The sequence below is a fragment of the Pocillopora verrucosa genome, chromosome 7 (genome assembly GCF_036669915.1).
Source record: "Pocillopora verrucosa isolate sample1 chromosome 7, ASM3666991v2, whole genome shotgun sequence".
Taxonomy (NCBI): Eukaryota; Metazoa; Cnidaria; class Anthozoa; order Scleractinia; family Pocilloporidae; genus Pocillopora; species Pocillopora verrucosa.
The window spans coordinates 8,815,870-8,830,022 of NC_089318.1; the positions used below are offsets into that span (position 1 = coordinate 8,815,870).

The following is a 14,153-nucleotide window of genomic DNA, read 5'->3' on the forward strand; positions in this document are numbered from 1 at the left end:
CAGCCAAGTTGTCTCATAATAGTTACAAACAATCAACCACACAAGCCACTACGTCACGCGTATGGTGCTTTAAAATTGTCTAACTTTTTGATAAAAACAGAAGGGTAAACCAACTGTAGGATACCTGTACTTGAAAAAGCGTTGTGTTCGAAAAGTCTCGTGTTTTCCCTTAATTTTCCTTCTTTTCTTTAGCTTTTTTGCTGTACAGCAGTTGTGTCTTCTGTTTTCCTTTTTTTGTAGTTTTGAGTGGGAAACTAGCGCACTGCCGCCTACTATTGGCCCCCTCGCGCGTGCTTTACATTTGACCGCTGTGTTGTCTTAGAGTAAAGAATATAGCATCCTAACCTTTACGTTTATACGTTTTGGATTCCGTAATTGATAATTGTGAATTATGATGATAAATAAATTGCAACAAGGGGTAATTGCATACTCACGAGTACCACACTTTATGACGTAAAATGCCAGCGTTTGCTTTGGGATACCAATAGACAATTAAAAAGGCAGGTATGAATCATACTGTCTAAGTACAGGTGTTTTTAATCCATACACAAGTTTAAATATTAAATCAATCTCTAATTAAGTTGAGATTCGACGCGAGTAGTGCAAGAATTGGTAATTATGGAAATGTAATAGTCTCCAGTCACTAAGGACTCGTGTAGAACTATAAAAATCATTCACGATTATAATTCAGTTGATGAACTGTGTACGTGGAGATGTAATATTAACGGCTATCTTACCAAAATGATGTTATTATATAAGACTGCTATATAAGACTGCTGTTCGCATTGGTATATCAAAGCGTGTTATGATTTATCAAACTTTTTCTGTAAGGATCAATCATTGCCAAAAGCTAATAAATGTATTGTCAAATTATTCGATACTGATGCGAAAGAAAGAAAGCGATGAGTATAATGGTTAACATGCAAGCAATCAGTTAAAATCTTCTCTTCTTGCCCGTAGAAAGATGGCACTTATAATATGACATTTTCAATCCGGCGATCTGGACGGTGAAATATAATAAAGTCTAATTATCTACATCTGTCTTAATTTTGTTAGTTCATACTCAATGCAAATAATTCTGGCGAACTCAAGGGACCTTTTTTTCTTCCATTGCGTTTATGACCCTCTCTGACAAGTCAATTACTTTTTTTTCTCAGATATCAGAGAGGCTATAAAAATAACCAAGCTCAAGCAAATGAAATCTAAATCAATACATAGTGATTAAGTTTTCACAGGGGAGGAAATCAAACGAGAGGACAGAGTTTATCTTACTGTGAAGTAAAATTTTAAAATTATAACTTTTTTTTCGCTGGTCTCATTTTACCAATATTTTCTCACACACTGCTGAAGAAGAGAGCCGCGCACATTTTCGATAACAAGCTATTCACAAGGGTTTTTTATTATGCTACTGTTAAGAACCTTGTATGACCTGATTCCTTGGAATACATCATCTCCCTTAAAAATGAAGCTGAAACCTCTGGGACAGAGTCACGGATATAATTCAACTACTGCTCTGGATGATGCTTGATCAAATGAAAGATCCTCTGTTACACTACATAGGGGTTGCTCTAAATGGAATCTTTAACTTACTGATTTCAAATCTGGGGTATGAAAGTGCCTTTTTAAAACAGTTGGTCCTCTATTTTATAGAACGAACGCTGTTTGACTGTGCTGGTTAAGAATGTAGTTTCTTAACTATTGATTGGACAGATCCAGTAGTGAATAACACACTGCATGTCTGCGCCAAGAAACAGTTGTGATTTTCCTTTACAGTGACAATTGTACGCAATGGTTCCTGTTGTGGGGTCAATTCTTATACCAAAGACGTACTCTGCAGCATTGTGCGTTGAACAAGTAGCTGCAACAATCTTCATCCCCTAAGACAAAAAAGCATTTTAGAAAATAAATACGTTTAGCCTTGAGCAAAGAAATAATAGTTTGGGTTGCACTAAAAATTTACTGATTTAGGTTCAAGATTCGGTACGAAACTCAAATCTAGAATTTTAGTAGGAGTGCTTACTTTGATTACTACTATTAAAAAATAAACTGAGGCATGGAAATTAAGTAATGTGTAAACATCATATACAATGATATCCTTAAAAACATGAATGGAACTGTTAAAACGTTTATTTCAAATTCTATCTCATACCGGGTGTTCATCTTCCCGCAGAATAACTTTTGAACTAGCTGACGCCCCGGGTGTCTGGGCGACTTCCTTCTTATTCTTGTACTGACAAAGGCTCATATTTCCAGGCCCAGGAATTCCCTGTGGACCTGGAGGACCCGGTGGTCCGGCGATACCTCCTCCTTCAGCTTGCGTCGCGTTGACACCGGGCGGTCCTCTGGGGCCTTCCAAGCCTGCTGGCCCAGGTAATCCTTGAGAGCCATTAAAGCCCATGGGTCCCATTGGCCCTTGAGGACCTGGTGGGCCCTGTTTGCCGTTAACACCTGAAGGTCCGACTGTTCCTTGAGTACCATTATAACCCCTGGGCCCTGGAGCACCCACTGGGCCAGGGGCACCAATTCCTGGTGGTCCTCGGGGCCCTTGTACTCCAGTATCGCCTTTTCCGCCTTGCGGGCCAGGCTCTCCTGGAGGTCCGGGTGGTCCAGGGGGACCGGGAGGTCCGGGTGGCCCGGCTTCCGGGGGCTTTTCTATTCCGGTGTTATCCTCCCAAAGGAAATTACAACACCCATGTTTTGATCTTGTTGCTATTTTTCTTTTGATCAGTTTGTTAAAATTTAGTAGGTCACCAATTTGACCTTTTCATGAAGGATCACACGCAACAAATAGATCGATTATTCCTAATTCTCTTCTTTGCTCAGGTAAATTGCAAGAGAGGATAAGGACACCGTTATGCCAATAGGATAAAGTCCATAATTTTTTTTTTTTCAGTTTTTAACATTCCATTTGAACATGACCTTCCTCAGACTATCGACTTAGAATTTTCAAGTCTTGGCTTGTTCTAAGTCTTAGGGATACGTTTTGTTTTCCAGCATAACTATCCATTAATGATAAAACAAACAAATAAGTAAACACACTTTCAACGTGATGAGGAAAAAAAAAGACTTTGAGTTAAAGATATCTTACCTCGTTGGTGGTGTTTTGGTTGTTGCCTTCGCCTTTTAATTTTTCTGGACCTTGAAATTAAAAGAATGAAGCAGATTAGATCTTAGACAGGGTTCAACAGATTACGTTTATTCACGAATGGAAAGGAGATGTACCTTGCTAAGCCATGTCACAGATTTATGGGGCGCGACAGGACTAATTTTACGATCTTCCCTTTTTATTTTTTTGCAACAATGGACTTGGCGTTTCACGCCCTTTTTAGTGTCCTTGTATTGGAAATTCGTAAGTCTCCGTTGTCTTGAGCTTTCAAATAAGGTGCGGGCCGGCGTTTTTCAAACTTATTTGATATTACGGTCAATACTACAATCGAGGTCACTTTATTCAAAGAAGGTTCTACTTGCTAGATTGTTGTAGAGAGACACGAATTCTCTTCTTTCGCAATCTAGTGGTTAGCGGTTTTAAAGCAGCGAATAAGCTTATATGCATTAAGTGACAACCTTGGCGCGCCATCATAGTGAAATTTAACCCTCTATTAATTACTAATTGTCTTACAAAATGAATTTCGGACCTTCTTTCGGAAAAAGATGTTTTGACCAGCTTTACTGATTTTATTTTGTCAAAGGAAGTTTTAACTTTTTTAATCAGTAGTATTCCATTTTTTTTTTGGTTTTTTAAACTACTTGAAACAAAAGTGGCGATTCTTCAAATGCCGAGCTCAACTCAGATCCCATGCAAAGCATATTTTTTTATGACTTTTTGTTTGACGTGAGGACGATCCATGTCTTCTCATAGGCAATATCTAGAATAAGATAAGGCCAGAAAAGTGTGCAAAGCTCACTCGATTTCACCTATTTTCAAAAGTAAAAGATTAGTTTTGTCTGACGATACAGAGAACGGTCTGATAAATTTTGGGTTTTTTCTGTCACATCTGGTTTCACTCTAGAGATTCTGTGTTTTGTTTAGTCGTCATTGTCTTACTTAAATTTCAAACATTAGAAAATTTAGCAGCCGGCCATAGGAAACCGAGGGTGTTATGTGTCCAAGGAAAGAGCTGTTTTTAAGATTACGCTTTTTATTCAAACAATGACAAAGCCGCCGCTATTATGCCCCCACCCCTCTACGAGTCTGCCTCCTTTGCGTGTTGAGCGTGATAATGCCCGCGTGAATTGCTGTCTTGGTTCTTTTCACTCTTTCATTGACAAAGCAGAAAGACCTCTCAAGATCGTTTTGAGAATCTTATGTTTCTTCTGTCTGTTCTTTTAATTATATGCGTAGAACTATTCAACTCCACTGCAAAAATTTACACGTTTTAAAAAGAAGCCCTGACTTAGTTCTCGAAACAATTTTTGCACAGCGTTGATAAGAGGGCACAAACCAACCAAAGTATGTTTCTGTAAGTTTTGAATCGAAATCATGACAGCTAGATTTCATATGTGCGACAGGAATCTGTTTATAAGCAGTTTCTACTTTATTTCAAAATGCTTTTCATGATAAATCTATAGCCACGTTAATACTTAACAATTCCAATGAGGGAACCTAGAAGAATTTATCATCCTTTGGTGAACTTGTCATCGAAATTATTTGAACTGGTGGTTCTTAGCTTTGAAAAAAACCAACATTTTTTAATATTCTGTTGTCTTCAAGGTGCGTAACAACACAGTAATTCTGATGAAAGAGCACTGAGAAACGCCTAGCTTGTTAGGACACTTTGGTGAGATTTCATTTAAATCAAAATTAACTGAACTAAATTCCTTTTCTTGCGTCTTATACTTTTTCATCACGCGAAAAAAAAAATCATTATATACTTAGGTACGCTTGGTACTAATGTCCAATTTTAATCCTAGCATGAACGCATTTCGGGATGGTGGGATAAACTTCTATTCGAATCGGAATTACTGATTTCAATCTAGTAAATTCCATTACGTTTAAAATGATTTGGCATGCCTGGAACTGTAGCTGTGATGTTCAAATCTCATAATAAAAAAAAACTGCATTTTAGGTTACCTTCATGAACTCTCATTCTACTAGAAAGTATCAAAACAGCATTCCATTCCTGTTGAGCAAGGCTATTTCTGCCCAAATGTTTAAGATGTTTATGTATGCATAGAAATTTTCCAATATTGATCAGAGCAACCGAACTCATGACAGAATCTTTCAGCGAACTGTTAAATAAAGTAATGTAAGCTAAACTACATTTCGGTCTTCGCTATTTTTCTGAGAATTTTCTTTTTTCCACATGCATTTCGACAGCAGGAAACGTCCATGTTTAGATCTGCATAACGCCGTTTCGTACGTGATCCAATCTCAGCTAACAAACTAACGTGTGTTGGAGGTGGCAGTTCAAGTGTATTCCATTGTCCGTCAAAAGAAACAATTGCTTAGATTATTTGTTCTATGTAGGGGCCTTCGCATTCCTACATGTGCACAGAAAGACACACAGCAAATATTTAAACAAATTTTTATCACCGTTGTTAATTACAGGTTACAAGTTGGACTAAACTCCTTATCTGCCAACTAAGGCCTTCAAAGGTCGAGTCTTTATCAGAATGGTGGCCTTGCTAACCAGTTAGCAAGAGGAAAGCATTTGTGTGCTATTTTTCTGTGGTCAACTGAGCCTGATTTGGTTCGCGGAAATAGCGTGCCTCTCTCATCCCGCATAAAGAAGCATGTTTGCATAAGTTGTGTTTTTTGGTTGTTACGTCAAGAGTTAACATCTCTGCATTGGTCTGAATTTTCGAAAAACTATCCTAGATGGAAAGCTGAATAACAGAGGGAAAGTGTACTTACTCTGCACTCTAGAGGTTACGAAATGCCGGACCATTAAGCCGTGTAAGATGAAGCCCCTAATAAGTGGTTCATTTTACTCGAAATTGAAGAAAGAAAGGAATAAAAAAGTAAAGTGAGAATTCGAAGAACCGTGAGCGTGTGATACTAAAAAACCTTCTACTGTTGGGCACATTAGATGATTTCATGCTCAATTATTTTAAATCAAGATTGCATGTCTGACACAAACAGTCTTTTTTTTTATTTTGAAGTTGACTGAGTTGACCGAGGTTGGGCTTTTTTTCACAACACGTAGGTTGAAAAAATAAAACTAAGTTGATCGAGCTTTAATATCATTTAAAGCTGAAACTTTGGGAATGAATTGTTAGTTGTAAAAATCGATTGTGCGCAATTTCCGCGATAGTAACCTTAAAGAAGGCATCGGTTTATTTCGAGTAAAATAAAAACCCGCAAATGATTGAGAGGAAAATTTGATTTAGTGGTTGATAAGTCTGTTATTACAGGTTTATCGCTCTTAAACTTAATGAAACAATCAATTTGGTAGAAAAAATTGGTGAGGCCGGGGATAATCTATCGCCACTGGAACACTGCCATGAATACCGAAATGTAAAGAGATTTGATATTTTCAGTAACGAGCTTTGACCAGAAGAAAACAAAACTAACAATTTTACTTATTAGCTTGCACAGCATGAGGAACAAGATAAATTATTCGGGAACAATGGAAGTACACTGCCGTGCGTTAAGTAGCTCAGGAATTGCGTGCGCCGCCCCTGGAAGTGTTTGGATAAAAAACAATATTGTCTTTTAACAACTCGAGGGCTTAATTATTTTTTCATGATAGCGTCTGTGCACAGGCCTAAAAGGATAACTAAATGTTAACTAAACAAAGATTTCTTAAGCTAATTTATAATTCTTACCACTAAACTCCTTGGCACTGTCTTTTTGGCAAGTGCAACCTTTCTCTTCTCTTCTGGTGAGCGCAACTGTTAAGAAGAGATTGGCGACGGAAAGGATTAGGGCTGCAGCAATTAGAATTCGCATCATGTTTGACTCGCTCAAAAACCTGCGTCGCTTTCGGGGAAGTATTGATGCAATACTTCCATGATGCTCTTCTGACGCTCCGGCCTCTGCCCATGGGGATTTTGTTTCGTCCACTCCAAACGTTAATTGTGAATAGGGTATCTGTTCCTCATTTGTCTCAGTCAGGGTAGGGAACACTTGATTCCCGTTACTTAATTTGGCATGAAACTTCTCTCCAATAGATGACCTCTTCGTTGTCTGCTCTTTCAAACTTTGAGAAGACATGTTCTGGTTGCGCGGCTAGGATCCAAATCTTTGTGCCTTTGCAACGTTTCCTAACGTGATTGTCAGTTCGAATGCGACTCAGTGATATTGAAGAATTTCTTTCAAGTTAGACGTGAGTCAACAAGTTGCGAAGGGATTTCATTCACTGTGATGTTAAAAACAGTTGATTGGCTATCACCTGTCCTTTCCTGTTGGCGCGGTATCTTTTTCAGAATGATCTTCTCGCCACTCAAGCGGTGTCTGCTTTGCCTTTCTCTAAAGCTTTCCTTGCCTTATATAAGAAAAATATGTGGTTGGTAAACAAACGCCAACTCAAATCGTGTTACTTCTATTGTTCTTGACCGCAACCATATGACCGCAATCAGTTTAACTTGTTTGATTACGTGATTATCGTGTACATGTCAATTTATTTAAGTACTGACGAATGTTATTGGATCTGGGAACATTTAACCTAGGTCACGAACAAAATTGCACGAACCGGAAAAATTCCAGTGCACATAACAAAACACTAGAATGCAGAACTAACCAAAAAACTAAATAAAAGAGAAGTAAACAAGCGAAATAATGAGACCATTCTTCAGACAATCTTTTTATCCATTGGTAAGCAGTTCATTTACAGCGTGTCTCTAAAAAATAAATAAACGAGAAGTAAACAAGCGATTTAATGAGACTAGTCCTCAGACAATTTTTTTTATCCATTGGTGAGAAGTTTTTAGTTACAGCGTGTCTCCGCGGGAATTCATACAGTTGCTTAGCCGTATGAAGTCCAATTCAGTGAGAGGAAGAATACGTTTTGGTCTTGAAAAAACTAAAACACGTGTAAGATGAATTTTTTATTTTGTTTCATAGGAAGACTCGACCTAATTACTCAACAGAGAGATAGCAGGAGAGCCATCCAGAAACAAAAGGTATCATAACAAGGCGGTAAATTTGCACAGTCAAAAGTGTGCTTCGCCTTCCCTCACTGCGCACGCTTAAGGTTGTTCAGGAAAAGGCGTAGAATAGGGAGTTTCATTTACATAAGATTTAGATCTAGGGTAAAGCGTTGAAGAGTTTACAAAGCATTTTTCTGTGCTTTTTTTAAGCTCTTGGGAAGTTTCTCAGAGCGCTCAAAAATCGTAAGCCGCTCACGGCTACGCCTTTATAAACTCTTACGCCGTTTTCAGGTTCACCAAACTTTCCACGTGCATCATGGGTTGGCGCGCGTTCATTGCTTATGAACAAATTGTTAGCTCGTGAAATTGTATGGTTTTAATTTAAATTAATCCTAAATCTTTGCAAAATTCCCCGATTGTGGGAGAAGATCCATGCGCGCTGGTTCAACAATCTTGAACTGTGTACTCGCGCTCAAATCTGACGTAATTCTTCACTAATCAACACTACACGTTCTGTTATGCGCGCGACTTATCAGCTTTGAGGTTTAAAAAAAAGCTGCATGATTAGCTGATGAAGTCCATACCCCTGTGCATAATTCCAGTATGGGAAACAAATTTTGCTCGCATTCCAGAACGACGCGCGGATCTTTTTGACAGTCATTGTCGTGAAAAGTTTGCACGTGCTCATAAGAAAGTATTCTGTTTCGGTATTTAGTAGTTGATTAAGTAAGCTATTATTTCTTGTCGCTAACATCGATTTGTGGAATGTCAAAGGAAGTATTAACCGGCATCGTGTGATCGAGCCTTCACAAATTAAACAATGATATATTTAATCAAATAGTTGCTAGTAAAACTGCATGCGTAGATTAACACTATGATTGTCGAGCAAGCCGATGTAACAGGAAATTAGCGGCCACGAATCATTGAAGAATGTGTAAAACAAAACTGGAACTTTGTCAAGTTAGCTTAAATTATCTTACCACTCCGGACTTACGTATCTGGGTGTGTGTATCCGTAGTTAATAAAACATAGCATTTTTGTAACTCAAAAAAGATGGGGTGAGTTAGGTCGTAAAACAGAACGTGTAATTTTGTATTATGAAGTATACAGTCCAAGTCTGTAGAACCAGCGTGTGCAGAGTTTCCTTCTAAAGTAGTGAGAAATTCTGCGAAAGTCATGTTGCTAACTATTTGCAGTCACTGTCCTTGTAATATCCGATTAAATACAACACTATTTTCGAGGCTAAGTTTTTTTCCCAATCATTGATAGTTAGTTGGCTGTCAATTTTCTACAGTCCCTTTTTACACTCTGTTAACGACGACTAATATCCCCACCGGTCCCCCCCCCCCCCCCCCCAACACCATTTCTAACTCTTCACAAGAGAATACCAACTGCTCTTCACCGTGAGTTAAAAAGACTTCGTAAACGAGAAAGATTGCTGTTTATCAACGTTAGCTGCTGTCAAGAGCAACATTAGCTATTACGAGGGTCAGTTATTCGTAAACGATTTTCGCTTTTTATATATATAATATATAAACGTTCACATTCAACAGCCTACTGTTCGTTTCATCATGGAAATCGAGAAAGATAAAACCATTCCTTTTCTCGACACATCAGTTATAAGGGCCTCAGACGTTCTTTTCACCACTATTGTCTACAGAAAGTCAATCCACACTAACCAGTGCCTAGCCCTTGATTTATATCATCCTCAGTCAGTGGAACGTGGTATTGTTAAATGTCTATACAACCTAGCCAAACACCTCAAAACGAAACCGTCAGTTATCTCCGGGGAAAAGAAACACTTGTCATCTGTGTTAGTTTCGAAACACTTAGTTAATACACACTTTATTATCGTTTTTGTTCCGGTTCATTTCTATCATTAAGTCTTTAATGATTATTACACAATAAGTTTGTAATATCCGATTAATTCCCATTTAAGTACACGTGTAAAGATTCTATTTCAGTCATCGCCACTAAATCATCGCTGCTAGATAATCGCTACAAGCTATTTGCTACCGTTAGGAGCTAGACCAAAGTAAATCTTTATTTCTTTAACATTCAAGTTGTTTATCTTTTGTATGTATTATTGGTGTAGTTCTTGTATTCAGTTTTCCGTGCGATCGCTTCATTTTTAGTAAGGTTAATGTTATATTTTGCAACGCATTTTTCTTAGTTTAGTTTCTGTTACATTTTCTTTTAGTTGGAACCAAACACACACTACCTCAACCGCTACTTCCATCAAGCAAAATTACATCTTAGCGCTATCATCTAAAATTAATAAAGATCACTGCGTGCGTTCGAATTGTCCGTTCAGTCACTTGGGTAATCTTCTGAGGTGACAATCAGCATTTATTTCTGATGGTTATCCTTCTTCGTTTGTGCGAAATCTCGCATAGAAAACAAGAGTAACAGCCTACAAAGAAGCTTCGTAGGAATTTAAATCTACTGCTGTTCTCCCTTACATAAAGGGTGTTTTCAAACAGTAAAGGTTCTTCGCCGCTGCCTACAACATCAAGGCATACGGACCGTTTTCAAGTCTAACACAACGCTTAGGTCTCACTTAGTGCGACCTAAAGACGCCCTAGAACCAACACCCCATTGATGTGGACCTGTGAGGGAACACCATCTAACCACCGGAATAATAACGAGGATCGAACAACCAACGTGCTACAACTGAATAGCGACATTTAAACAATCGACCTGATCACCTGATGAAGACTAGCAGTATTGCAGTCGAAACGTCGCTATCAACATCCAAAGACAAACGAATAAAGTTCATCTCCTATCTTACACCACGATGAACAACAACGACATATTATATTACCATTTGAGAAGTTCTCAAATTGAAAAGATCCTGATCATTTCTTCGTAGATTGACTCGATGAACAGTTAGATGCAACAAATGAAATCCTGTAAGCTGTGTTTGTCTAAAGCTTTGCACATCCGCTGGTTAGCTGCTTCATTATCCGCAATGATCAAAGCGTAAAGCTACCGAGATTTCATTTGTCTTTTGAAAATAATCCTAAGGTTTTTTAGCGGTAAAAACCTCATATAATTCAGCATTTTATTCAGTGGTGGTAACTTCGTTCAACAGACTATCCCTATGTTGCCAGCACGTTTCATTGATTTGGTAAAGTATTTTGTTGGTGGTTCTGCTTTGCCAAGGTTTTCTGGGCTTATCTCAATTACAACTGCCAAATTCGTTGAGAAATGTTTGTGTATACGGAGACATAATATCATGATAAATAGAGAAAAGGCGTGCAGCTGGTATAAGTAGTACAAGTTTTTAAGGGTTACTCCTTATGTGGTACTTTTGAATTTTTTCGCTTTTTTGATCTTTTAGGCCGTGGGTGTGACTGTAAAGAAATGAGAAAAAAGGGCCTATCGAAACAAACTAAGGCAAGGTGCGCGATAACATTGCAGAAGGAGACACTCCTTTCCGCTCTGATCATTATTAAATCTAACTAATCGACTTAATATATTGTTTTCCACCGTTAAACTAATTTCCACAAGAATCCTAAAAACCTATCGAATGAAGATTTGAAGCATACCGCTTCGCTACAGCAAATGAATTAGTTATTAACATCGGCTTAAGATCGACTCGCGTACTTTACCTATTCAAATAATGTTACACTTGTTCTCTGTGATTACCAGCTTAGAGATGTAATTATCACATGAACGTATCGGTGCTAAATGAAACCGACCCGACTTCATTCTGTTTGATATCAAGGCTAACAATTATTGGGAATTCTCTGCCGCTGTAATCCTTTTGTAATTTACCTTTCTTTTTGTAATCGTCCCTTGGTTTCGCCAATCAGGAAGCTTTTTAGCGTTGATACAATCTCATTTCCTTTCATACACGCGTATGAAACTATTCCTTACTTTTTTAAACGTTTGAATTTATACTCTCTGCCGGCGGTGGAATCATAACGATGGTTTATGGAACTATTTGCTCACTCTACAATTTTTCTATGAAAATGAGACATAAATGTTTTGCACAATGGCTAAAAAAAAAATTTTAAATAAGGCTGCAAAATGATTTACCTCACGAGTTTTGTTCCTCCTATTTTGCCTGAATTTTTATTAAGCTTGCCTCTCACCATAGAAGTGTCCCAACCCTTATCGTTGCGACTAGGTGACGAAATGGAATTTTTATGGCGAGGTAATATCCTTATGGACTAAGTGCTCTGATCCAACAAGTGATGTTTTTTTGTCTAATTTTGTTTACATTTTAAGATAATTGGAATCGATCAGTTTCCTAATCAAATATCATAGAGATATCCACTCGAGTTTTGCTCAACTTGACCGCTGCACCATGTTTTCCATCTTAAGACATGTCCTTAGTTGTATAAAATAGCATTTGATAAATCGCAATATCCATAACTTTAATTATTACATAGCTCGTTTGTTTTGTTTATTTAAACTGAAGTGTTTTTCGTTAGCGAGAATTACTTTAATACTCACTATAAGTGGGCGAACATCAATGCCTTATTTGTTTACGCTGGATGACGCAGCGGATACATACATTCTTCATTTTTATTGGCGGAGAGCTTGTCAGTTAAATCCGTGAAGGCAGGAAGTAAGGGCAGGAAATGGAAAGTGATTAAAAATTTCGAAATTAAGAACAAAAAAATTGATATTAAATATGGTAAACGATATTAATATTCCAATCCATGTGGTAACAAAGCGGTGAATCTAGTCGGAGAGCAATAACGCCTTGATGAAACTTCAGTTGATACAATAGAAAATGCATCCAAGCGAAGCTAAGACAAGGAAAATATTTACCGTTTACCGCAAATTCAGTTCAAGATTCTTGCGCAGCCAATTCTTGGAAAAGCTGATGAAAGAATGAACTCTGACGCTCAAACAAACTTCTTAAGTAAGCGACTACTCGAAATTGTCCCACAAACCCTTTTTTGACGTACGGTTATAACCGCGGCTGGCAACTATTTTAGCGCAAAGAGTCGAAAAAAAAAGATGTTACAGTTGTATTTTATAAATTTTTTTGTAATGTGGAACTAAGGTACATATCTCGCGATTAGAAAAGTTGAAAGAGACACCCATTGGCTGCTTGACAAAAATTCAATCGAGGTTAACGATTCAAAGTTCTCTTGAAGGATCTGGGATAATGTTTTTTCATGTAAACGTATTTTATTTGACTGAAACTTCCGCATTTCAGTGCTCAGATGATGAGCATCATTACGTCTCTCCCTCGTGCAACTTGTTTTTACACTTGGACCAGATCTTTTATTTTAATACCGAGAGCAGACTACCGCGAAAACACGCGTTTATTTACCCAGTGAGTTTCACCTCCCGCACGGTGGAAGCTCCTGATCCAGTCAAACGCGCAATACAGACTTGACTGAAACAAGAAACCAGTCTCCAATCTCCTGAGCAAAGCCATTTTCTGAAGGCCGCAGTAGATAAATAGAAATTTACTCCAACGAGGTGCTGTTCTGTCTCCATTACGCCTTATGTCTCGAGTTGTCAAACCGATGATTAAAAGATTCTATCGCGTCTTACTTTCCTCCAGCGTTTGCAATATCCAGTTCGGTGTTCATCAGAGTTATAACACAAATTCACCTTCTGAGGAAAGGAATGCGGTATAGATCAGACCTATGTCAGTTTTAACTTAATTTGCTGATGCATTCTTTACGAGCAATTTTCGCCCCAATTTAACTGACATCGGTGTAATGACTTTGGGTTTTGCCCAAACTTAAGACTCTTGTCCAATGGTCGGGAGTTTTCTGAAAAATTATAACTGATTGCAAGTGTAAACATTACTGCGAAGATCGCTTTCATATTCATGATTGCAAGTGTGTAATGTAATCAGATAAAACATTCTCGCTTAAAATTCCGGATTTAAAATCTCCGAAAAAGCACCTCCATGATAAAACCGGAACTAAAAGGGTTCTGGCAATCAAATTATCCCAGATAGATAACAAAAATCTGAAATATCTACTCTTTCGCAATTTTAAGGGATTAGCCGGGAAGCCCTGGGAAAGAAGTTGTAAGTGTTGTGTTCTTGGGAAAGACACCTTGATGACTATGACTCACTCACTATGACGCGGTGGTGATGGCCGGGTTATAAGGGCGGGGAACTGTGGATCAGTAAGGTTTGG

The 14,153-nt window shown here is 38.1% G+C and overlaps 1 protein-coding gene across 1 annotated transcript; it reads right to left on the reverse strand.

Annotated features, from left to right (window-relative positions):
* Window positions 1-511: 511 nt before the first annotated feature.
* LOC131780343 (uncharacterized) lies at window positions 512-7,425 on the reverse strand. Its single transcript, XM_066170001.1, has 4 exons — window positions 6,769-7,425; window positions 3,089-3,138; window positions 2,150-2,668; window positions 512-1,877 (listed from the first exon to the last, which is right to left on the reverse strand). The coding sequence occupies exons 1-4, from the start codon at window positions 7,154-7,156 to the stop codon at window positions 1,692-1,694; spliced, it is 1,143 nt and encodes a 380-aa protein (XP_066026098.1). The 5' UTR covers window positions 7,157-7,425; the 3' UTR covers window positions 512-1,691.
* Between the last annotated feature and the right edge of the window lie 6,728 nt (window positions 7,426-14,153).